This window comes from Cariama cristata, unplaced genomic scaffold (assembly GCF_000690535.1).
Source record: "Cariama cristata isolate BGI_N322 unplaced genomic scaffold, ASM69053v1 scaffold8260, whole genome shotgun sequence".
NCBI lineage: Eukaryota > Metazoa > Chordata > Aves > Cariamiformes > Cariamidae > Cariama > Cariama cristata.
In genome coordinates this window covers 54,361-72,634 of record NW_009595204.1, presented here as the reverse complement: position 1 = coordinate 72,634, position 18,274 = coordinate 54,361, and the positions used below count along the sequence as shown (strand labels likewise).

At 40.0% G+C, this 18,274-nt stretch overlaps 1 protein-coding gene across 1 annotated transcript in view; it reads left to right on the top strand.

Annotated features, from left to right (window-relative positions):
• Positions 1–18,274, top strand: part of LOC104162406 (connector enhancer of kinase suppressor of ras 2-like) — a gene marked incomplete at its 3' end in the record, with an annotated part of 80,016 nt that overhangs the window by 18,102 nt on the left and 43,640 nt on the right. The window contains exons 2-3 of the mRNA XM_009701125.1: positions 733–896; positions 13,754–13,956. Coding sequence (XP_009699427.1) covers positions 733–896; positions 13,754–13,956 — 367 coding nt within the window. The remainder of the gene's footprint in view (positions 1–732; positions 897–13,753; positions 13,957–18,274) is intronic.

Sequence of the window (18,274 nt, the reverse complement as noted above, 5' to 3'; positions counted from 1 at the left end):
TATGAACGGTCTTGGAGTAGGAAAGATGTTGTAGTATGGCACTGCCATTTTGTGTGTCATTGCTTGGGGCACTGCAGTCGAGTGTCCTGTGAAGAGACCCATTCCTAGCTGAGGTTGTCTCCAGCAGCCCCTCCTCGTCATGCAGCCTCCCATAGCAGAAGTGTGCTGGCAGCGTGGTTAAGAGGTACTGGCAGCTGGTCACTCCGGGATGGATTGTGTTAAGCATATTCACACTGTCATTATTCCCTTAGAATTTCTCTCTGGCACAAATGCTTTCCTTTGTTCCTAGTCTCTTACAGTGCTGTAATTATTAACAGCATCTGCTGATAATGCTGCACCCAGAGAAGGATGCAAGCCTTCCTCCCCTCCATTGTTCCCTCTTCCCCTCTCCCCTCCATTGTTCCCTCTTCCCCTCTCCCCTCCCAGACGTAGTGGAGGCATTGCTAACATACCTGTTATTAGAGGCTGCCAGATCGGCATTCGTAGCGCAGTATACCACAAGAATTCAGGGCTCTGTTTGGGGCTCAGGAGCGGTTGGTATTGTCTACAGGTGGAAAAGCCATGGCTGCCTTACCTCTCCAAATCATTTTTGTAATGTTGAAATACTTCTCTTAAAGATAGGGCAAGTATCCTCCATTGGCTTAATTTTTGGTTCCAGCCCATTTTTACTTCCTGTGGCAGTACAAAATGTTGCTAACTTTTGTCTTCCCTTCTTGCATCCTGTTTCTGCAGGTCTTGATGATTGCCTACAGCAATATATAAAGAACTTTGAGAGAGAGAAGATTAGTGGCGACCAACTACTACGCATTACTCATCAAGAACTGGAAGATCTTGGAGTCACACGAATTGGCCATCAGGAGCTTATCTTGGAAGCAGTAGACTTGCTCTGTGCACTGGTAAACTTCTTGGGGCAAAATGGAGGGGGGTGTGAACCATGTTTCACAGTTTGTGTATTCAAATTTATAGTCCTAAAGGCTATCTAAGTAGTTCAAGAAACTCCTGAACATGTAATGTGTGAGCAATTTAGTGTTTTAAACCACAGGCAAGGTAAAGAGCAATATCTACTGGTAGGATGGTGCTTGTTAAATAAATTGGTATCAGAGATTTAAGGCTTGCATATTTGTCTTTATAGAAGAAAAGTTTATCTGAAATCACAAAAGAACTAGACTGGGTTTGGTTTGGAATGTAAAACAGTTATATATATAAATGCAGTAATTGAGTGCCGGTTGCCCTTTACAAACAAAATGTCCTGATATTAACCATGTCATTTTTCACTGATCCTTTCATGCAAGTTATGTTTTAGATGATTATTTGAGCTTGCTGAAACATAGCTGCTTGTATTTCACAATAGAAAGGATTAAATACTGAAATAATTATCTTATGTGTAAATAATACATACATCTTTGATGGAGCGTACAGAGGGATTTTGATAATGGTCTTTTCAGTCAGGTCACATCATGCATAACTGGGATTATCCCCTTGGTGAGGGGTGTGATGCTGACTTCACCCTTCTTACAAATTTTTTGTATGTGCCTGTAAAGATTAGTTAGTATAGATCGGGCACACTGTCTGCATTCTCCACTGTAGGAAGGATTGTGAACAGCTCTGCTAAGATGTACTTGACTACCTAAAGTGGTGTTTTGTGGATTTTTAATGCATACTACTTTTCCAAGCCTCAGAAGCAGCTTAAAGAGAGCGGAATCCCAGTAGAGGCAATCAAAGAGGGTAGGCTGAAAGGCTCTTCGGAAAGGCTTGTGGATTCTCAGTATGCAGCAGCTTTTCTGAATATCCTGTTGTTGCATCTTTAAGACATAGATGTGAGGGGTAATGAAGAGAAGGCAATGAGAAAAAGAAAAAAAGAAATGCAAAAGAAAAAGTAAACAAGGGGAGAAAAGCTTTTCCATACAGGAAGACTTTTGGTTTTAAACACATTTTAGATTCTCTTCTTTAGAGTAGTATTTCTAATAGTGTTGCAAAGTCGCTTAGTGCAATATGTAAACTCATTTTTTTTTTTTAATAATGGAAAGGATACAATTCTAAAAATACACCGCTACTGATATAGAAGGGAACATAGAGTGAGTTATTCACAAAGTACTTTTCTCAAGTACAGCACAAAAGGAAACAAGAAAGTAAATACTTTAATTAACTGAGACGAAACTTAAGTTAGGGTGAACGCTGATGACCATTCCTTCCAGGCTCACAGGGAGGTGGATTGTGACTCTTTCAAAAATAACCTATTTTCACAGAAAAAACCTTGCTTATTATCTCAAATTTGTTTTTTCCTGGGGTATGTGTTTATAGATGTTATCTTTAGGCAAACAAACACAACTTGTCTTTGTAGCTCCCTTATCTTAGGCAAAAGTGTATGGAACTAAGTTGAATATAAAATAAGGAATTTATAGCGGAGGCTAACACTGCATCATTAATTCATACATCAGGTCTCTGCCTTCCTGGTCCTTGTTGCACATATAGCATTGTCTGCTTTTCTGCGTTTGTCTTAAAGAAAACTTCATCACTGAAACACAATAGCACGTGTTCAGATCACAGCTTCTGATTTAAGCTGAGGTTTTTGCAGTCTCACAATTGGCTCCTGATGGCTCCTTAGGGATCAAAAATGTGATTGTTATATTGATTTTAGTGGACTTAATTTGAATTTATTGTTCACCAATCAGATAAACCTCTTAGGAAATTTAATTCAGAGACAGTCCTTTTGGCTATAATCCTTTTGGTCCTATACTTACAGGCTTTCATATTTATTTTTTTTTTAATTGCATCAGTAAGTATCTGTCCTGGTTAGTGCTTGCTCATTCTTCCGATTAGCCTCCAATGTTGACTGTATGTTTAGGAGAACTTTAAGCTTATGACTCTCCAAAGTAGGATAACCGCTGGTGTAGGTAGTCACTGTGCAAGGTTTTTATAATGAAAATTATCTGATTGTTTTTTCTGTTTCACTGGAGTGTGACAGGGGTTTCATGATAGAATTTGGCGTGAGTTACAAGTGTATGATCCAACTGAGTTAATGTCTATTTGGATGCTGGAGATCATGGGTGGCATGATGGGGTAGGAACAGTAATGTTAATTTTGCCTTGCAAGCATAATCTCTGATCGATTTTAAACTAATCATTAAAAAACGAAAGGATTGTCACTTTCGATTCTGCTCCCCATTCTCTGCGAGTTAATGAGTGACCACCTAAACAGTTTTTGCCATTAAGGACAACTGGGGGAGACAGAACCACCTCCCACTGTTCTTTCCTGCTCCCACTCTGCAGGCGAGAGTTTCCAAGGCAGAGTTGCTATCAATGAAGAAGGCTTCTGCAGTGTTGATAGCTGATGTGTTTTAAGAGCTGCTTTCTTCCTGCCCCCCTTCTCAGCATTTTTTGGGGGTAAACTTCCACTTGCAGTTTCTGCCCTGTCAGCTGTGGATATGGCAAACGGCAAACCAGCTGCTCGTGTTGTGTGCCTGTAGTTCAGCGGGCAACATTTTCTTCCTGGAGGAAAGTGGAGAGCCTGAACAAGCGTATTTGTCCAGTACGGAGAGAGCATGGGACCTCCTTAACCCAGGCAGAGGCTATTGAACAGTGCTAAATAGACAAACTGCTTGCCGCAATAATATTTGAGAACCAGCTATGATTGACAGCACTATTTAAAAGATGTTCTTTTATTGATTTTTGACAGAAGGTGAGTGGGTGGCTATGGTCTCTCACGGTATTCCCCTCCTGTCATAAGCACTTGCAGCAAATGGATCCTCCAGTGTTTGTGAGCTGATCGGAGAACAAATGGTAGCCTCTGCTGTCCGTCTTGGTAGAGTCTCTCTTGGCTGCCAGCCTGCCATACTGTGCTCTTGACAGGAGGGCAAGCATCCTGGGGGTGAGATTCACAGGTTTTCTTTTCCTGTGGTGCTTCAGAGGAGGAGGAATAAAGATTTTTCCCAGCTGCTACGGCTGTTACAGGTCACGCTCGCTGGTAATGGTGGGGGCGTACATACAGCATACCATCACTAACGCTGAACGTGCTCCAGGAGAGAGCGGACAATGTAACTAATGTGGTTTGTCTCTTCCCTCTCTCCTTCAGTCTCTAAAGGTGGGAGCATGTTCAATAGATTATCTTGCCTCAGAGCAGTTTTGTGTTTTATAAAATTCATGTGTCAGAAAGGGCAAGATAAATGAAATGTTCTCTGTGCTTAAAAGAGAGAAGTAGTGAGGTCTGTGATGGTATTTCGTTGCTGCTATGAGTTTGTTGCATGGTTTTCGATCAGTCCTTGAGAAACCACCATGACAGATATATGCTCGTAGAGTTGTTCTGTTACCAGCAAGGCATGTCTCTTGTCCTTCCCTTTCTCTTCAGACTGGGACATGAAACTGAGATCATGCTGTTGGCACCAAAAGGTAGATTCCTGCTTTATGTGGGCGTGCATGTTTATTCATATTGACAAAATCTCAAAAAATAATGGACATCTCAAAACTGGTTGAAAAATGGTAAGCTGAGAAACTGCATGTCCAGCAGTAGAGATACAGGAGAAACTGTACTGAGTTAGGTACCATGATACTCTTTCTTCAGGCTACTCCCAGGTAATAAAACATACACTTGTTCATCAGTTATAAAAATTACCACCCATCTAACTTCAACATGATCCTTTTCAGTACGTGTGTGGTGGTGAAGCTAGTCTAAGACTGCTTTACATTTCATCAATAAACAAACAACAGTGTAGCAGACCTTCATCCACACATAAAATGTGATGAGCTTTGTTTCTTTGACAGTTGCTTTAAGATCTGGCTGTGAGTGAGCAATGCCAAAAGAAAGTAAATAGAGGAAAGATGAGTGTGATGTTTATGGAAAGAGAAATGCGTACTGAAGAACCGATTACTTAGATAATGCCATCAGATCATTGTTACCAGTATTCAGGTTTGGAGTGCATCTGGAGGTCGTGTAGCTCCTGAAATACCTAACTGTGCTGCAGAAAGCAAAAAAATGCACGTAATTATTTTTCCATCATCTGTTTGTCAAGAGATGGAGTTTGATTTATCAAAACTGGGTATGACTGTATTTTGCTGAGTGTCCATCGACTCTAGATTTTATGTCTTCTTGGCATCATATTTTTCCCAGAAAATGCTACCCTTTGCCTCACTGCCTGGAGAATACGAAGACCAAAGACTGCACAGCCAAAGATTTCTTCTTCCATCTTTAAGGAAACGATCTAGTACCTGACATATCACCACAATGCCTTGATGCATGAGGATTTTTTTTTTTTTTTTTTTTTCGCTTCTCCAGAATATCGTGTACACTTTGTTTGCATGAAGATTAAATTAGTTTTGTTTGATTTTGAACTTTTTCAAATATTTTTTAAAAAGAGACCTTAAAGTGGGAATATCTTCTCAGAACAAAATAAGAATATTTAGAAAGCTTCACAAATAACTTTTGGATGTTTTAAAGTTTTCCTTAAACAAAGAACTTAGTGAAATCCTTGTGAATTTGCAAAATACTTTTTCAGGGACTCTGCATTTGTGTATAACAGAGTTTGGTTAAAAAACAAAACAGTTTTTGCTTTGTACAGTGTACTGGTTTTGGGACTGGTTTCATGCCAGCTATTTAAATCTGCTTTGGCTGCACAGGAATTTATTATACACTGTATATTTGAATCTGTAAAGCTAGAAGATTGCAACAGATGAAATAGTAGTATTATTTGGCAGAGAAAACATTGGTGTGCACTAACAGCATGAAATTACTTATCATTTACCACTAACACAAAACATTTATATGCAAATGAATGTAAAAAATAGACCTACTTTACCCATGAATGATTCGATTCCTCTTAAGAATTATGCCTTTTATCTTAATTTCATCTTTGTGCCATTTCTTGCACAGAAATCCTTTCCTTTGCCCTTATCACTAGTCAGATCTTAAAACTACTTTTGTCGGTAATAGTGAATATTAGACTTAATCACCATAGTGCTAAATGAAGAAGACTTCATTTTGGAATGGAGATTTGTATGTCCTGGAGTTGGGATTTATTGTTAATATTCTGCATGCTCATAGCAGAAAAATTACTTACCCTTTTTACTATTGCCCTTTGCAAGTTAAAGTTCTGCTTCTGTATCATCTGCCTTCCTCTCTTCAGCCTGAGGGAACTTAACAGCAGAGGGGGAAATCCTGAAGTCCATCACCAGATCGATAAAGCTAAGGAGCTAAAGGGTTTCTGATAGCTCGTATAGATCACATTGAAAATGTTTGTTGCTGTTAGTAGATCTTTTATACAGAACTGCAGTAAACCCTGTGGTGTGCCAAAGGCAGTAAATATGTCAGTATGCAAAGGGTGAATGTCCTTCCTCCCACCTGCCTCAAGAATCAGTTGTGGATCCTAGGTACTTTTCTTAGTTGTGTTCTTCTTGGGGCTGTTCAGAGTTTTGGGCAAGTATGAAATACATGCCCTAGTTCATCGAGTCATAGCATGGTTTGGGTTGGGAGGGACCTTTCAAGATCCAACCCTCTAGTTAAAAGCAGACTGGATAAAAAGGGCTGTTACAATGTAAAATGTTTTGAAGGGGTAGTGTGTTCATAACAATCTACTTGTTTTTCTTTCTTTCTTTTTTTTTTTTTTTTTAAATTCCTGATTAGCTGTTTAAGACTCTGAAATGCATATAACTGAGTATGTAACTGGTAGTTTGAATCCTAGAGAAATAAGAGCACTTGGCTGGCTAGGGACAAAATTATGAGACAGTAGAAGAACAAAAAAATAATGAGTACTTGGTCTTGCAGAGTCTGCTGATTGAATAAGAGTAAGAACAACAGTTTACATAATTGCTCTATTAGTGCTACAAAGCATGACCAGGGCTTGGCTTTTTCATGTGTTGCTTGATTGTGCTATAGAAAAAGAAGAACATTTTTCCGGAAAGGGGATGATGATGATTATGAATCTTTCCCGCATTCTGCGGGACTATAAGTATCATGCACCTGAGTTTTTTCTGACTGTAAACATTTAGGACAAACATTTACACTCTTTGAAACCATTGGCCTTTTAATCAGTATATGTTTAATAATTGCAGTAAATGATAAGTGTCATTTGAGCTATCTGGCTTTTTCTCCTTATCTACTTATTCTGTGTTGATGAAACAGATGTGTAAGGATCATGTGTTGTACACTTCTAAATTACCCCATATGTCACTGCTCTTTGAAGGAGAGATAACCTTAGTGTTGGCATTTTGTGATGCTGGAAGCAGGGCTGTTAGAAATGTATGTTGTAGGCAGATCTGATGAGGTATAAAGTTACATAAGACACCTTCCATATGACAAGCTCTGTTCTCAGTTGCTCGCAACTTTGGACTGGTAAGCTATTTTCCTCATGCTTTGTGGGATGTGTTCAGCCAAATGTTTTGGAGAATGAGGTTCAGATGCTTTTTGTTCATTTTTAAAAACAGCTTTGAAGATAAAGGTTGGAATTTTTGATGGTGAATTTTTGGCTACCCCAAATTTTAAGGCGTGGTTTTGAAATGGCTGCTATGTGCCATGGTATCCATGTGTTGCTGTTTTGATTATTAAATAAAAAACTTCCCCAGGCTTCCTGAGAACCGAGGACTGTATGAACCTTACTGTTTCCAGGTTGCTTGTTTAAAAGCAATAAATAATACATACATAAATGATGCTCAAGATTTAAATATGGAAGATGAAAGCACTGAAAAACAGTGAGGAGCAAAATTAAGCTTACCTGAGGTTATCTTAAATCCATTTCTTAGCAGTCATGTGCTATTCTTACCTAAAACCCCTGCATTCAGTCTGAATAAGTGGAAAAAGACTTTTTAAAAAGTTGCATGAGAGAGAAAACTTATGATTTCATCCTTGTGATTGTTATCCACATTGCTGAGAGGTATCAGGCATAACTGAGAAGTTACATTTCTTTACACATAATTTATTATACACTGAACATAATTTATTACACAGTAGAGCTATCTAGACTATAATATTTGTCTTTTCAAACAGTTACCATTTTTTTCCTTCTTTAAAAAAATGTTTGTGTGTGTGAGGACAAACATTTGCCAAAGAAAAATAAACCTTTACCTTCTGTAGTTTATACAGTCATGGTTGCCTTCTCCAGAGGAGCAGCAGATGTAAGCACAGCTATCTGCTCTGCCTGCCTGGGGAAACTGTTTTTATTTTCCATTTGCCCCCAAGCATGAGTGTTACAGTAGAATCTTCAGTTCCCATCTTATGTCTCTTCAGTAAGAGCTAGCACTGGTCACTGCATGCATTTTTGCTCTGCATGGTTTCCAGCAGCTTTCTAGGCTGGAGAGAAGAAACAGTTACTTACGGAGGTAGGCAGAAGGGCCATAGGCTTATTTCTCTGTTTTGGATTGTTTGTAGGAGTCAAACAATGTCATTGAACTTGATGTTTAACATCTTTGTCGATGACATGGACAGTGGTATTGAGTGCACCCTCAGCCAGTTTGCCGACAACACCAAGCTGTGTACGGTCGACACGCTGGAGGGAAGGGATGCCATCCAGAGGGACCATGACAGGCTGGAGAGCAGGGCACCTTTGAACCTCATGAAGTTCAACAAGGCCAAGTGCAAGGTCCTGCACATGGGTTGGGGCAATTCCAAGCACAAATACAGGCTGGGTGGAGAATGGATTGAGAGCAGCCCTGAGGAGAAGGACTTGGGGGTGTTGGTTGACGAGAGGCTTAACATGACCCAGCAGTGTGCGCTTGCAGCTCAGAAAGCTAGACGTACCCTGGGCTGCATCCAAAGCAGCGTGACCAGCAGGTCAAGGCAGGGCATTCTGCCTCTGTACTCTGCTCGTGAGACCCCCCTGCAGTACTGCCTTCAGCTCTGGGGTCCTCAGCACAAGAAGGACATGGACCTGTTGGAGCGAGTCCAAAGGAGGCCACGAAGATGATCCGAGGGCTGGAGCACCTCTCCTATGAGGACAGGCTGAGAGAGTTGGGGTTGTTCAGCCTGGAGAAGAGAAGGCTCCGGGCAGACCTCACAGCAGCCTTCCAGTGCCTAAAGGGGCCGACAGGGAAGCTGGGGAGGGACTTTTTACAAGGGCATGGAGTGATAGGACAAGGGGCGATGGCTTTAAACTGGAAGAGGGAAGATTTAGATGAGATGTAAGGAAGAAATTCTTCCTGGTGAGAGTGGTGAGGCACTGGCAGAGGTTGCCCAGAGAAGCTGTGAATGCCCCATCCCTGGAAGGGTTCAAGGCCAGGTTGGATGGGGCTTTGAGCAACCTGGTCTGGTGGAAGGTGTCCCTGCCCAGGGCAAGGGCGTTGGAACGAGATGATCTTTAAGGTCCCTTCCAACCAAAGTCCTGTGGCCTTTCTGCTTGGAGATGTAGAGGCATTCATGGTTGCATAAAAGTTGTGATCGAGACATCTGTTCTAAGGGATTTCCGAATTTGTTAATGGGACTGTGGCTATGTCTGTGTTGCATGTTCCAGCATGTTTACATCCAAACTTCTTTTGGTGTCTGAGCTTGGCTTTTTTAGTTAGCTGAGGTGTTTTTGCATTTGCAACAGGCAGCATAAAAATACCCTAAACTAAAGGTCTCAGCAGCTTCTAGACACCCTGTCTGAGCCAGCAGAGATAGTTAGCACTATATGAGTTAGGAACACTTTATTTTTTAAACTGTGCTAGCAGTGTGAGGTGCACTTCCCTGCCAGCAAGGGTTAAGTGAATTTAACACAGGAAAGAGATGAAATGAGCTCTGATTTTTAAATTTTTTTTTTCTTTTAATTGGAGGAAGGGGAGGGACAACTAATGAACATTGATCAAATTAATCCAAGAAAATTTCACTTTACTTCTAAAGTTTGGTTACTGAACTCTCTTCCTACCCTGTGGTGCCGGTGCAAGGATGGGCTGGCAGAGGGACTAGGCTGGCTCTCCTCACTGACAAAAAAAAGCAAAACTCAGTAGTGGCGATTAGAGCTGCTGCTTCTCAGCGTGTGAAGAAAAGAGCTACAATTCATCATTCACACTGTCATGTGAAGCTACAGAAAAGTAATTAGCAGGTAAAATGTCTATTAATAGCTCCCACCACCTTTGGTTCGAACACCTGCTGACAAGCTATTACTCTGTGTAGCCTAGCTTCATCAAGTTCTTGTTTTATGATTGCCAGAAGAGACTCCATTAGAGCCATTTCTGTTGAGGTGGGGTGTCTCTGAAGAGACTCTTGCACTGTGGCCTCTCGTTGAGAAAGCGGATGTGTAGACTTGCTTCGTTTCTTGTAATCTCTACAAGCGTGCAGAGATGTCTTTGTGGTTCTTTCGGTGACTGTGAATTTATTTTGGCTAATGAAAGCATAACTTGTGTTAGTGCCGGCTAAATGCAGACTAGGCGAAAACAAAGAATTGTCTCCTTTGCCTGCAATTATCTTCTTACGGTGCTTGAAAATAAATGTGGTACGTTTCTGAGAAAACCATTTGTTAATAGTATATTATCACATATAAAGTGTGATTAAACTTGGCAGTTATTATTTGAGTAAGCTTTTTTCCAATATTAGAACATGCAACTCTTTGTTTGTTTTTAATGTAGGCCAGAAATTTTAGTGATAAACAAGGTGGGGATTTTGTTAGCTTGACTGCTGCTTTAGGATCCTTCTACTTGAAGGCTTCAATAAACACAGCTGCCCAAAAATATATTCTGCCTGAAATTTCTCTCTGTATTTTCCATGCCTGGCTTTCTGTTTCATATTACAGGTGGAGGCTTTACTGAAATCAGTGCCATTCCTCACTTAAGACTGAATTTTATATGTAGCTTAGGCATTACATCTCTCTTTCTTGTTTTTTTTTTTATCTTAAAGAACACACACACACTTGATGAATATGTGTGAAAATAGACTTTGTTAACATTGTCTCTTTCTTTCCACATATCTGATGGTGAAAAGAGACATCTGAAAAAGAGCGTCTGTAAGTGGCTGTCACTTGAAATGTTAACAAGAGGCCACTAAGCTTTTATAGGACCTGATTTTCTGAAGAAGCATATACATAAACGCAGCCTGTTTTCCTGTTGTAGAATAAATTTTTGCGTATTGTTTCGCTCGGTCCCCAGTGTTCAATATTGCGGGTTTTCTTTTTGCTGATGATTTCCTTTCTGGTGGGATTGGAGGCCTGTACGTTGCCCGTCAGGGTTCCCGCTGTGGCGTGCAGGGCACAGCACCGCAGGCGGGCACTCCAGCCCCCACCTCTCTAAGTGGGTAGGGTACAGACAAGGTGACGAAGCAGGGGATGGAGAAAGAGAGGCCAGTGAAATAACTTGTGGTTGTTGAGGAGGGGTGTTGGGATCCAGCCTGGGCCTCAGCGCGGCCTCCCCCAGCTGTGGGCCCTGCGCACGGCCTGGCTGCGGAGGTGCGCCAGCGCCCAGGCCCGGCCAGCTCCTTCCCTGTGCCCACCCCAACTGTAGCTTACCTTGTGGGTTTGAAGGTGAGCGCGGAATTTGGATAATTGCACTCAGCTTCTTAGGAACAGCCCCCTGAATTACGTTCTTCAACATTTCAGTGTGTCAGAAAGAGGGAAACCCCGTGAGGAGCCCTGTGTCCAGCCTCCAGTTTGCAGTTGTTGCCCCCGTGTTTAGGGGAGGAGAGCACCATGTTGCGTGGGTGTCGTGGGGCTCGCTTGTGGTGGGGTTTGGTTTGGCCGATCTGTAAGATATTTTGTGTGAGGTATCTTTCATCCAGAATATCTTTAGTTTGTTTCTTTCCCTGTTGATTTTGCCAAAATGAGCTAGATGCTCAGGAAGCAGGATGAAATAAGAACAAACCTGGTATTTTTTTTCAACTTACTCCTATCCAGTCCTCAATCTCCATCATGCTCTCTCAGCCACAGAAACCACTGAAAACTGCAGCAAAAACAAATTAATTTTTATCTGATGTTTATCTCTTTACTTTGGACTGATTTAATAAGTTATTAGTTATGAGCTGTTTAGCTGCATAATAAAGTAAGTTTTACTTTTCCATCCCAATTTATTGTTTTCATCTTGTAATTTTTTATTTATAACCTAACTCTATCTGTTGCATAATTGCTATTGAATATTTACATGGTGGAAAAGTCACTGCCCAAATACACAGTTTGTCTAATTGGGAACTGAACGTGGTGGCAGAGGACAGCACCCATGCAGAAACTGTGTGGTTGAGAAACACGCCCACAAAGCCTTCCTTGCCCAAAATATGGACGTTCACAGAAGTTACAGTAGTGGTTTTTAAAGCACAACCATTAGCATATGGTCACTTCCCACTTAAACCGAGTCCCAAAGTGCATCCTCTGCTGCGGAAAGATGGCTGTTGTTCTTACACCTCCCTTGTGAAGTGTGTTTGGTTTACAAGTGCAAAGAGGGGCTGGCTGGCAGAGGGCAGACAAGCCGTGTGCTGAAGTCTCTCCCTTCCATGAGGATCTCCCATTTGCTTGGGAGTGAACGTTGTGGGAGGGCTGGGGGCTCACCAGGGCTAGCTTCACTGTCATGTTCCTGCAGTCCCTGTGTAATTAAAGAGGAGATTAAGTTCATTTAGTAGATGGTTTGGATTAGGAGCATGACAACTGCTGTAAATAATCATCCCCCATCCCTCATTTCCTATAGAAAAAGACTAAGGTAAATAAGCTTCAGTCGTCTTAAATTAGCATTGGCAAACATATCCCCTTCTCCCAGCTCTTCTCTTTGTGGACAGATTAGCATAGGGACCAAACCGGGGGCCAGGGAGGAGAGCTGGTGAGGTCAGGGGGTGTCGTTGGGAAGTAGATTTTTCTGTGTGCAGCTGAGAGGCTTTCTGCATCCTATTTGATCATCATTTGGGTAGGAAATGGTCCACCTTCAATAGTAAGTAGCCCTTTCCATCGTCAGCTGAAGAAGTTGTGAGCACCTGACGTTATAACCCTGTGATGTGGTTGAGGCGAGGAGCACCTTCAGAAGTCCCATCTTTCTCTTGGAGGAATAATAAGCTCAAGTCTACGCAATTCCTTATTCCTTTACAAAGGCAAAAAAAGATCTCTATTGAAACAACTCTTATTATTCTTTGCATTTGTGAGGAAAACAAATCTATTCTAGAAATAACAAATCACTGATGGTATTATATGGTAATTGAACATTAAATTAGGGCATTGTCTAGTGCTGTTTCAATAATGTTTGTATATTTGAAGGATTTTCAAGTACCATTTGTTAATATTTCTGTGTAATTATTTCTGTCTCTGCACAGCTGAGGAATGTAATTTAAGTTTAAGGGATTGACTCTTAAATGGAAGCACAGTTTATAACATCACTTTAAAAAGGCAACATAGACATTGAGCAGGGTAACACTGTGTTGTCTGGTCTGTGATTCTGGTGGTCCTTTACTGCTAACAAGAATAAAAATAGGGTAATGAACATGCTTCCTTCACTGAAACCAACAACAGCAATTTAGTGTCACACAGTGTCCATACTGCGTACTTCTGCAAGCCCTCTTGCCTAACAGGATCTGAGGAATTGGTGTGAGTACGGACATGAGGACATCAGATCTACTGAGAGAACCGTCTGATCTGCATCATTTTGTGATGTTTTTCTCAGTGCGCTTAAAACCAGCTAAAAGATCACTCATAATTTTGCTCTTCTTTTGTTCTATTTTTATGCACTTTAGAAACAGAACATGCCATATATTTAAAAACTAATGAGTGGGTGTATTTCTACTTTAATTATTAGGAATGGTTAAGTTTTGGGAGGAAGAGCAGTCTTGCTGTTCCTGGTACTTCATGTTCAGCTGCAAAACTAACTTTCTTTTCTTTGTCTTTTTTTCAATGCAGAACTATGGTTTGGAAACAGAAAATCTAAAAACCCTTTCTCACAAACTGAATGCATCTGCCAAAAATCTGCAGAATTTCATCACTGGAAGGAGGAGGAGTGGTCACTATGATGGAAGGACCAGCCGCAAATTACCGAATGATTTTCTGACATCAGTAGTGGATCTGATTGGAGCAGCTAAAAGTCTGCTGGCTTGGTTGGACAGGTAAAATCTCCCAAATGTGTCACAGGTAACCAGATCATGCACATGCACAAATCTCAACCTCTTTACAAAGTATGATGTAGACATTGAAATGGAAGCAGAATTAATTTACAAATTCTGAGAGGATGTTTGTAGCAATTTTTTTTGTTAAGTCAGCATGCAATTCAGATAGCATTTCAGTGCAGTACTTCTAAATGCACTGCAACTCTACACATATCTGGAAATACAATATAGCAACAGGATGACATCATTAGGTTATATATGTATTTTATTATTAATATAGAACAACACTTTGACCTGCGTAACTCAGATTCATTGCTTTGATAGTATCAGATTCACAAAACTGTGATCATACTTTACATTATATAGGTGTCAGTGTATACTTCCAGTGTGTGTGTGTATGTATGTGTGTGTAAACATGCATGTTGCATTTTGTTTTTTTAAATGGCAGTGAAATACCTCTGAAACTGTAGATGCAATTGGAACTGTCTTATACTTTTACCTCTGTTACCTAGGAAGTATGTGGGACCAGGACTTAAGTGCTCTCCTTTACTATATCTGTAGTGACATTTTTCTAGTAACAACAACAGTAATATGCAGGTATTTGAGATGATCATTGAAACTCCTGAAGAAGTTAAAATTAGTCTACCTGTATGTCTTTCTAAGATGCATCACAGTGCATTTTTATGAGCAAAAATCAAATGCTTATCTTGATTTAAAGGTCTGTCTTATTTAGGATCCAGCAGCTGAAGTTTTTTTCAGAGTATGATCTTTGTGTAATTCTTAGAATCCAACAGAATTATTTGGATTTACTGCTGTGGGTTCTGTTGTGTTTCATTTTTCTGAGGAAAACTGGCTTCTGTCTCATACATGATTTCCATATGAAAGGTTTAGGTGAGGCATGAATCTTTTCCATTTCTTAAGCTGAACTGCAAACTCTTGTTCACTAGATTGCAGCTACCACTGCTGCTTCTTTTCTCCTCCCTTTCTAGCCTTTTGCCAAGTTTCAAAACCAGAGTACCTAAAGTTGGGCTCCTAAATTTCTATTTAGGTGTTTAACATGAGATGCACAGAGAAACAATATGATCTCATGGAAAGACTTTAGTATTAAGACTTGAAAAATTGGGAATGTATTGAGACTTGAAAAATTGGGAATGTATTTGTAGCTCTGCTTCTAGCCTGTTGTTCCTTGGAAGACCTGTAGGCTTCACTTTTTCTCGCTGCGAATAATTTTTGGCAGAGATCAGCATATCATTCTGGGCTTTAAAACAGAAGGAAGAGTAGAAAACCATATTCTTTTGCATAAGTAGATCAGTATTTGCCACTGCTTTCTATTTTGAAATAACCTTGATTGATTTTTCTCATTGGAATTGTGGCTAATGGATAAAGATTGTTAGTTACATAGTTGAGATTTATTTATTTTTTTAAATAGTGTGGTATTAAAAAGTAAACTTTCACATATAGGTATGTTTAACACATTGAAAAAAAAATGTGGGTTTGGCATCTTAATATGAATTTAGTAGTTGAACTTCAGGAAGAAAGTAGTCGTTGATGCAAGGAAACATCTGCATCTGAGCATTAATGTGTCACTGTAGTACAGTGCACTGAGCCCAAATTATGCACTTCTAGTATTAAAGTGCAGTCTGTAAAATTTGTTTGTAGCTCAGAAGTCTGTTGAGAATTACCTCTTAGTAAAATTATGTTTATAAAGGCAGCTATACTGTATTTGTCAGATATAACTCTGTTAGCAGGTTTTAGTGTTGATGGGGGAAGAACTCTAAAATAATTTCTAAAAACATGCATATCAATTCTACTCCCAGTAAAATATGAAATGACTTTTGCATTTATCTGAAATGATAGCTGATCAGACCCAGGAGTTCCAAGAAGTTAAAAATTAGGGCAGCCATGGTGGTAGCCTGCTTTTTTAGCAATGCTGTCTTTAGTGTCCAAATAAGGCTTCCTAGAAGTGATATTTTAAGTTCATTCAGATTTCTGGGAAGGTCCTGTTGAAGATCTGTGTAGCTTAAACACCTAGTTCTAGCAGATGTTTTCTGTAATATTTTAAGACTTTTCTGATCTATGAGTCTGTAGCTATTTTGGTTAGGTTTGTTCTTCCTTCTTTGTGAAGCCCCCAAATTAGGATGAAGGCCGGCCAATGACTGTGTGTTTCTCAGGAAGTGGGAACATCTGGAGAGCAATAGGATTCTGCTTATTATATTCCTTCTTAGAAGCTACTGGGGCCACTAGGGGGAGATAGAAAGATTTTAAAAACAAAGTATTTAAAGTCAGAACATGGATTTTATTTTATTCTACACAGCTGTTACTATTAAATCTGGACCCCAAGTCTTAGTTTGGTTGGTTGGTTTCTGACACCAGTTCCATCTCTGGGGTGTGAGAGAGGAGAGAGCAAACTATTAGGGAGGAATAAAGTGGCTATTAGGGTTATCCACCCCATTGTAACAGACATACTAGACTGCCCCTATGCAGTGTTTTTCAGGTTGCATCTGGAAAAAGCAGCTAGCAGCAACTCCAACTTGCAATGATGTGTTTTTTTTATGTGTGGAATCGTGATGACTCCATAGAACTTGTGCTTCACTTGCAGATCTCTTTTTACAATGTTTCTGTGGGACACTTACAATCTATAAGGACCACGTTAGCCCAGGCACAATTATCAAAAGGAGTGCAAGAGTTGTGATTTGCTGAGTTACTTCCACTATGGCCAATCCAAGGACGCTCTTTGTTCCAGGTCTCTGCCTGGAGCAGTCATACCTCCAGATGTATGTCAGAGATTGAGTTTTACTGAAAATTAGGGTAGCTTTTATTGCCAGGCTTTAAAAGTCTTCTGGTTTAGTTTAATTTAGGAACTAGAAAACTTAGTAGAGAATTCCAGCTATTTTCAGAAGAGGTTGGCTGATGATTTTGAGGAACATGGAATAGGTCTCCAATAACATCCTGTAAAGAAACTGTCATCACACTAATAGATTATGTCCTTAAACTTTTTAGACTGATTTTAACTTCCTGTTACACAAAATCTATCCTCTCTTCCAGAAGGATTAAAAAAAAAAGTTTTGCCTTAATAATGTTTTATTTTCATTTTTTTTTAAATTCTTCCAAGCCAGTTTGCTGACGAGATTGGTGCTTTCTTGGAAGTCTTTTGTGAAAGTATGGTGCATTTCCACTTCACACTTAACATAGCTCTTAGGCTGATGGAAAACCACACTTTAGGCTATAGCAACAAACAACTTACCTGATGCTCAAAGCAACTTGGCATCGAAATGTCTCCAGTGATACCTCTCAGGAGATAGAGAATAATTTATACAGTCATCCAGGTGTTCTAGACTTCCAGTTAGATCATTGGTGTTCTTTTCAGTCTTTATTCCTCTAATTCATGAAAGTTGGATTCTCTGGAATAGTAATATATGCCACCTTTCTGAGTCCTTCTTCTTTGATGTGTCAGGTTCCTAGAAATTATTCTGCCTTGATGGTGTTTATGGTGTGACTGTTTCGTAGTTTTAAGTAAAGAGGAATATTGTTTGCAAGCCCATAACTTCTTATTTGCAAAGAAAGTGTTACTGGGTTAGAGTCTCCTTTGTGAGAGCCTTCATACAGTCCTGTCAGCTGTGCTTGGTTATTGCTTATCCTGACAGGGTAAACCTGGTTTGCACACAAGATGGTGGGGGAAAACAAATGAAAACCCAAACGAAAAGAAACCAAAGAGTTTAGCGATTCTTTACTCACCGCACAAATAATGCACTTTATGTCAGTTGCTTTTCAGTCCTAAAGCTGTGACTCTTATGCTTCATTTGTGCATTTCCCTTTATGCTTGTTTGAATGGTATGCCAAACCTGTCAGGAAGTGCTGCCTAGGAATGCTATGGCTGTACCACATTGTGCTACTGGAACAGCTGTGAAGGTTTAATGGAGCACTCATTTAAAGAATTCCTTTATCCAGTGTGAATTTGACTGCTTCCTCCCTGATTCTACGTAAAGCAGTTCCCTTAGAAATACAAATAAAATGTTTGTTTCGTGAAAGTCTGAAACTATGAATCTTGGATGGATTTGGCACAAATATATATGCAACAATATCGTGCATTCAGACTTTTATTTGAGCTTAATGTGTTACCTTTTAAAGACTGAGTTATATTACTGATTTGGTTACCTCTCTCTTTAAAGCTTTTGGACTATTATCTTTAATCAAGCTGCTCTAAGGATGTTTTCCCTTGTTAGGATGCTAGAATAAGTAAGATACTGGTTTTAAACCCCTCACAATGTCTATTGTTATAAAATAGCTCAGTACTAAAACTAGTGGTGAGATATTGATT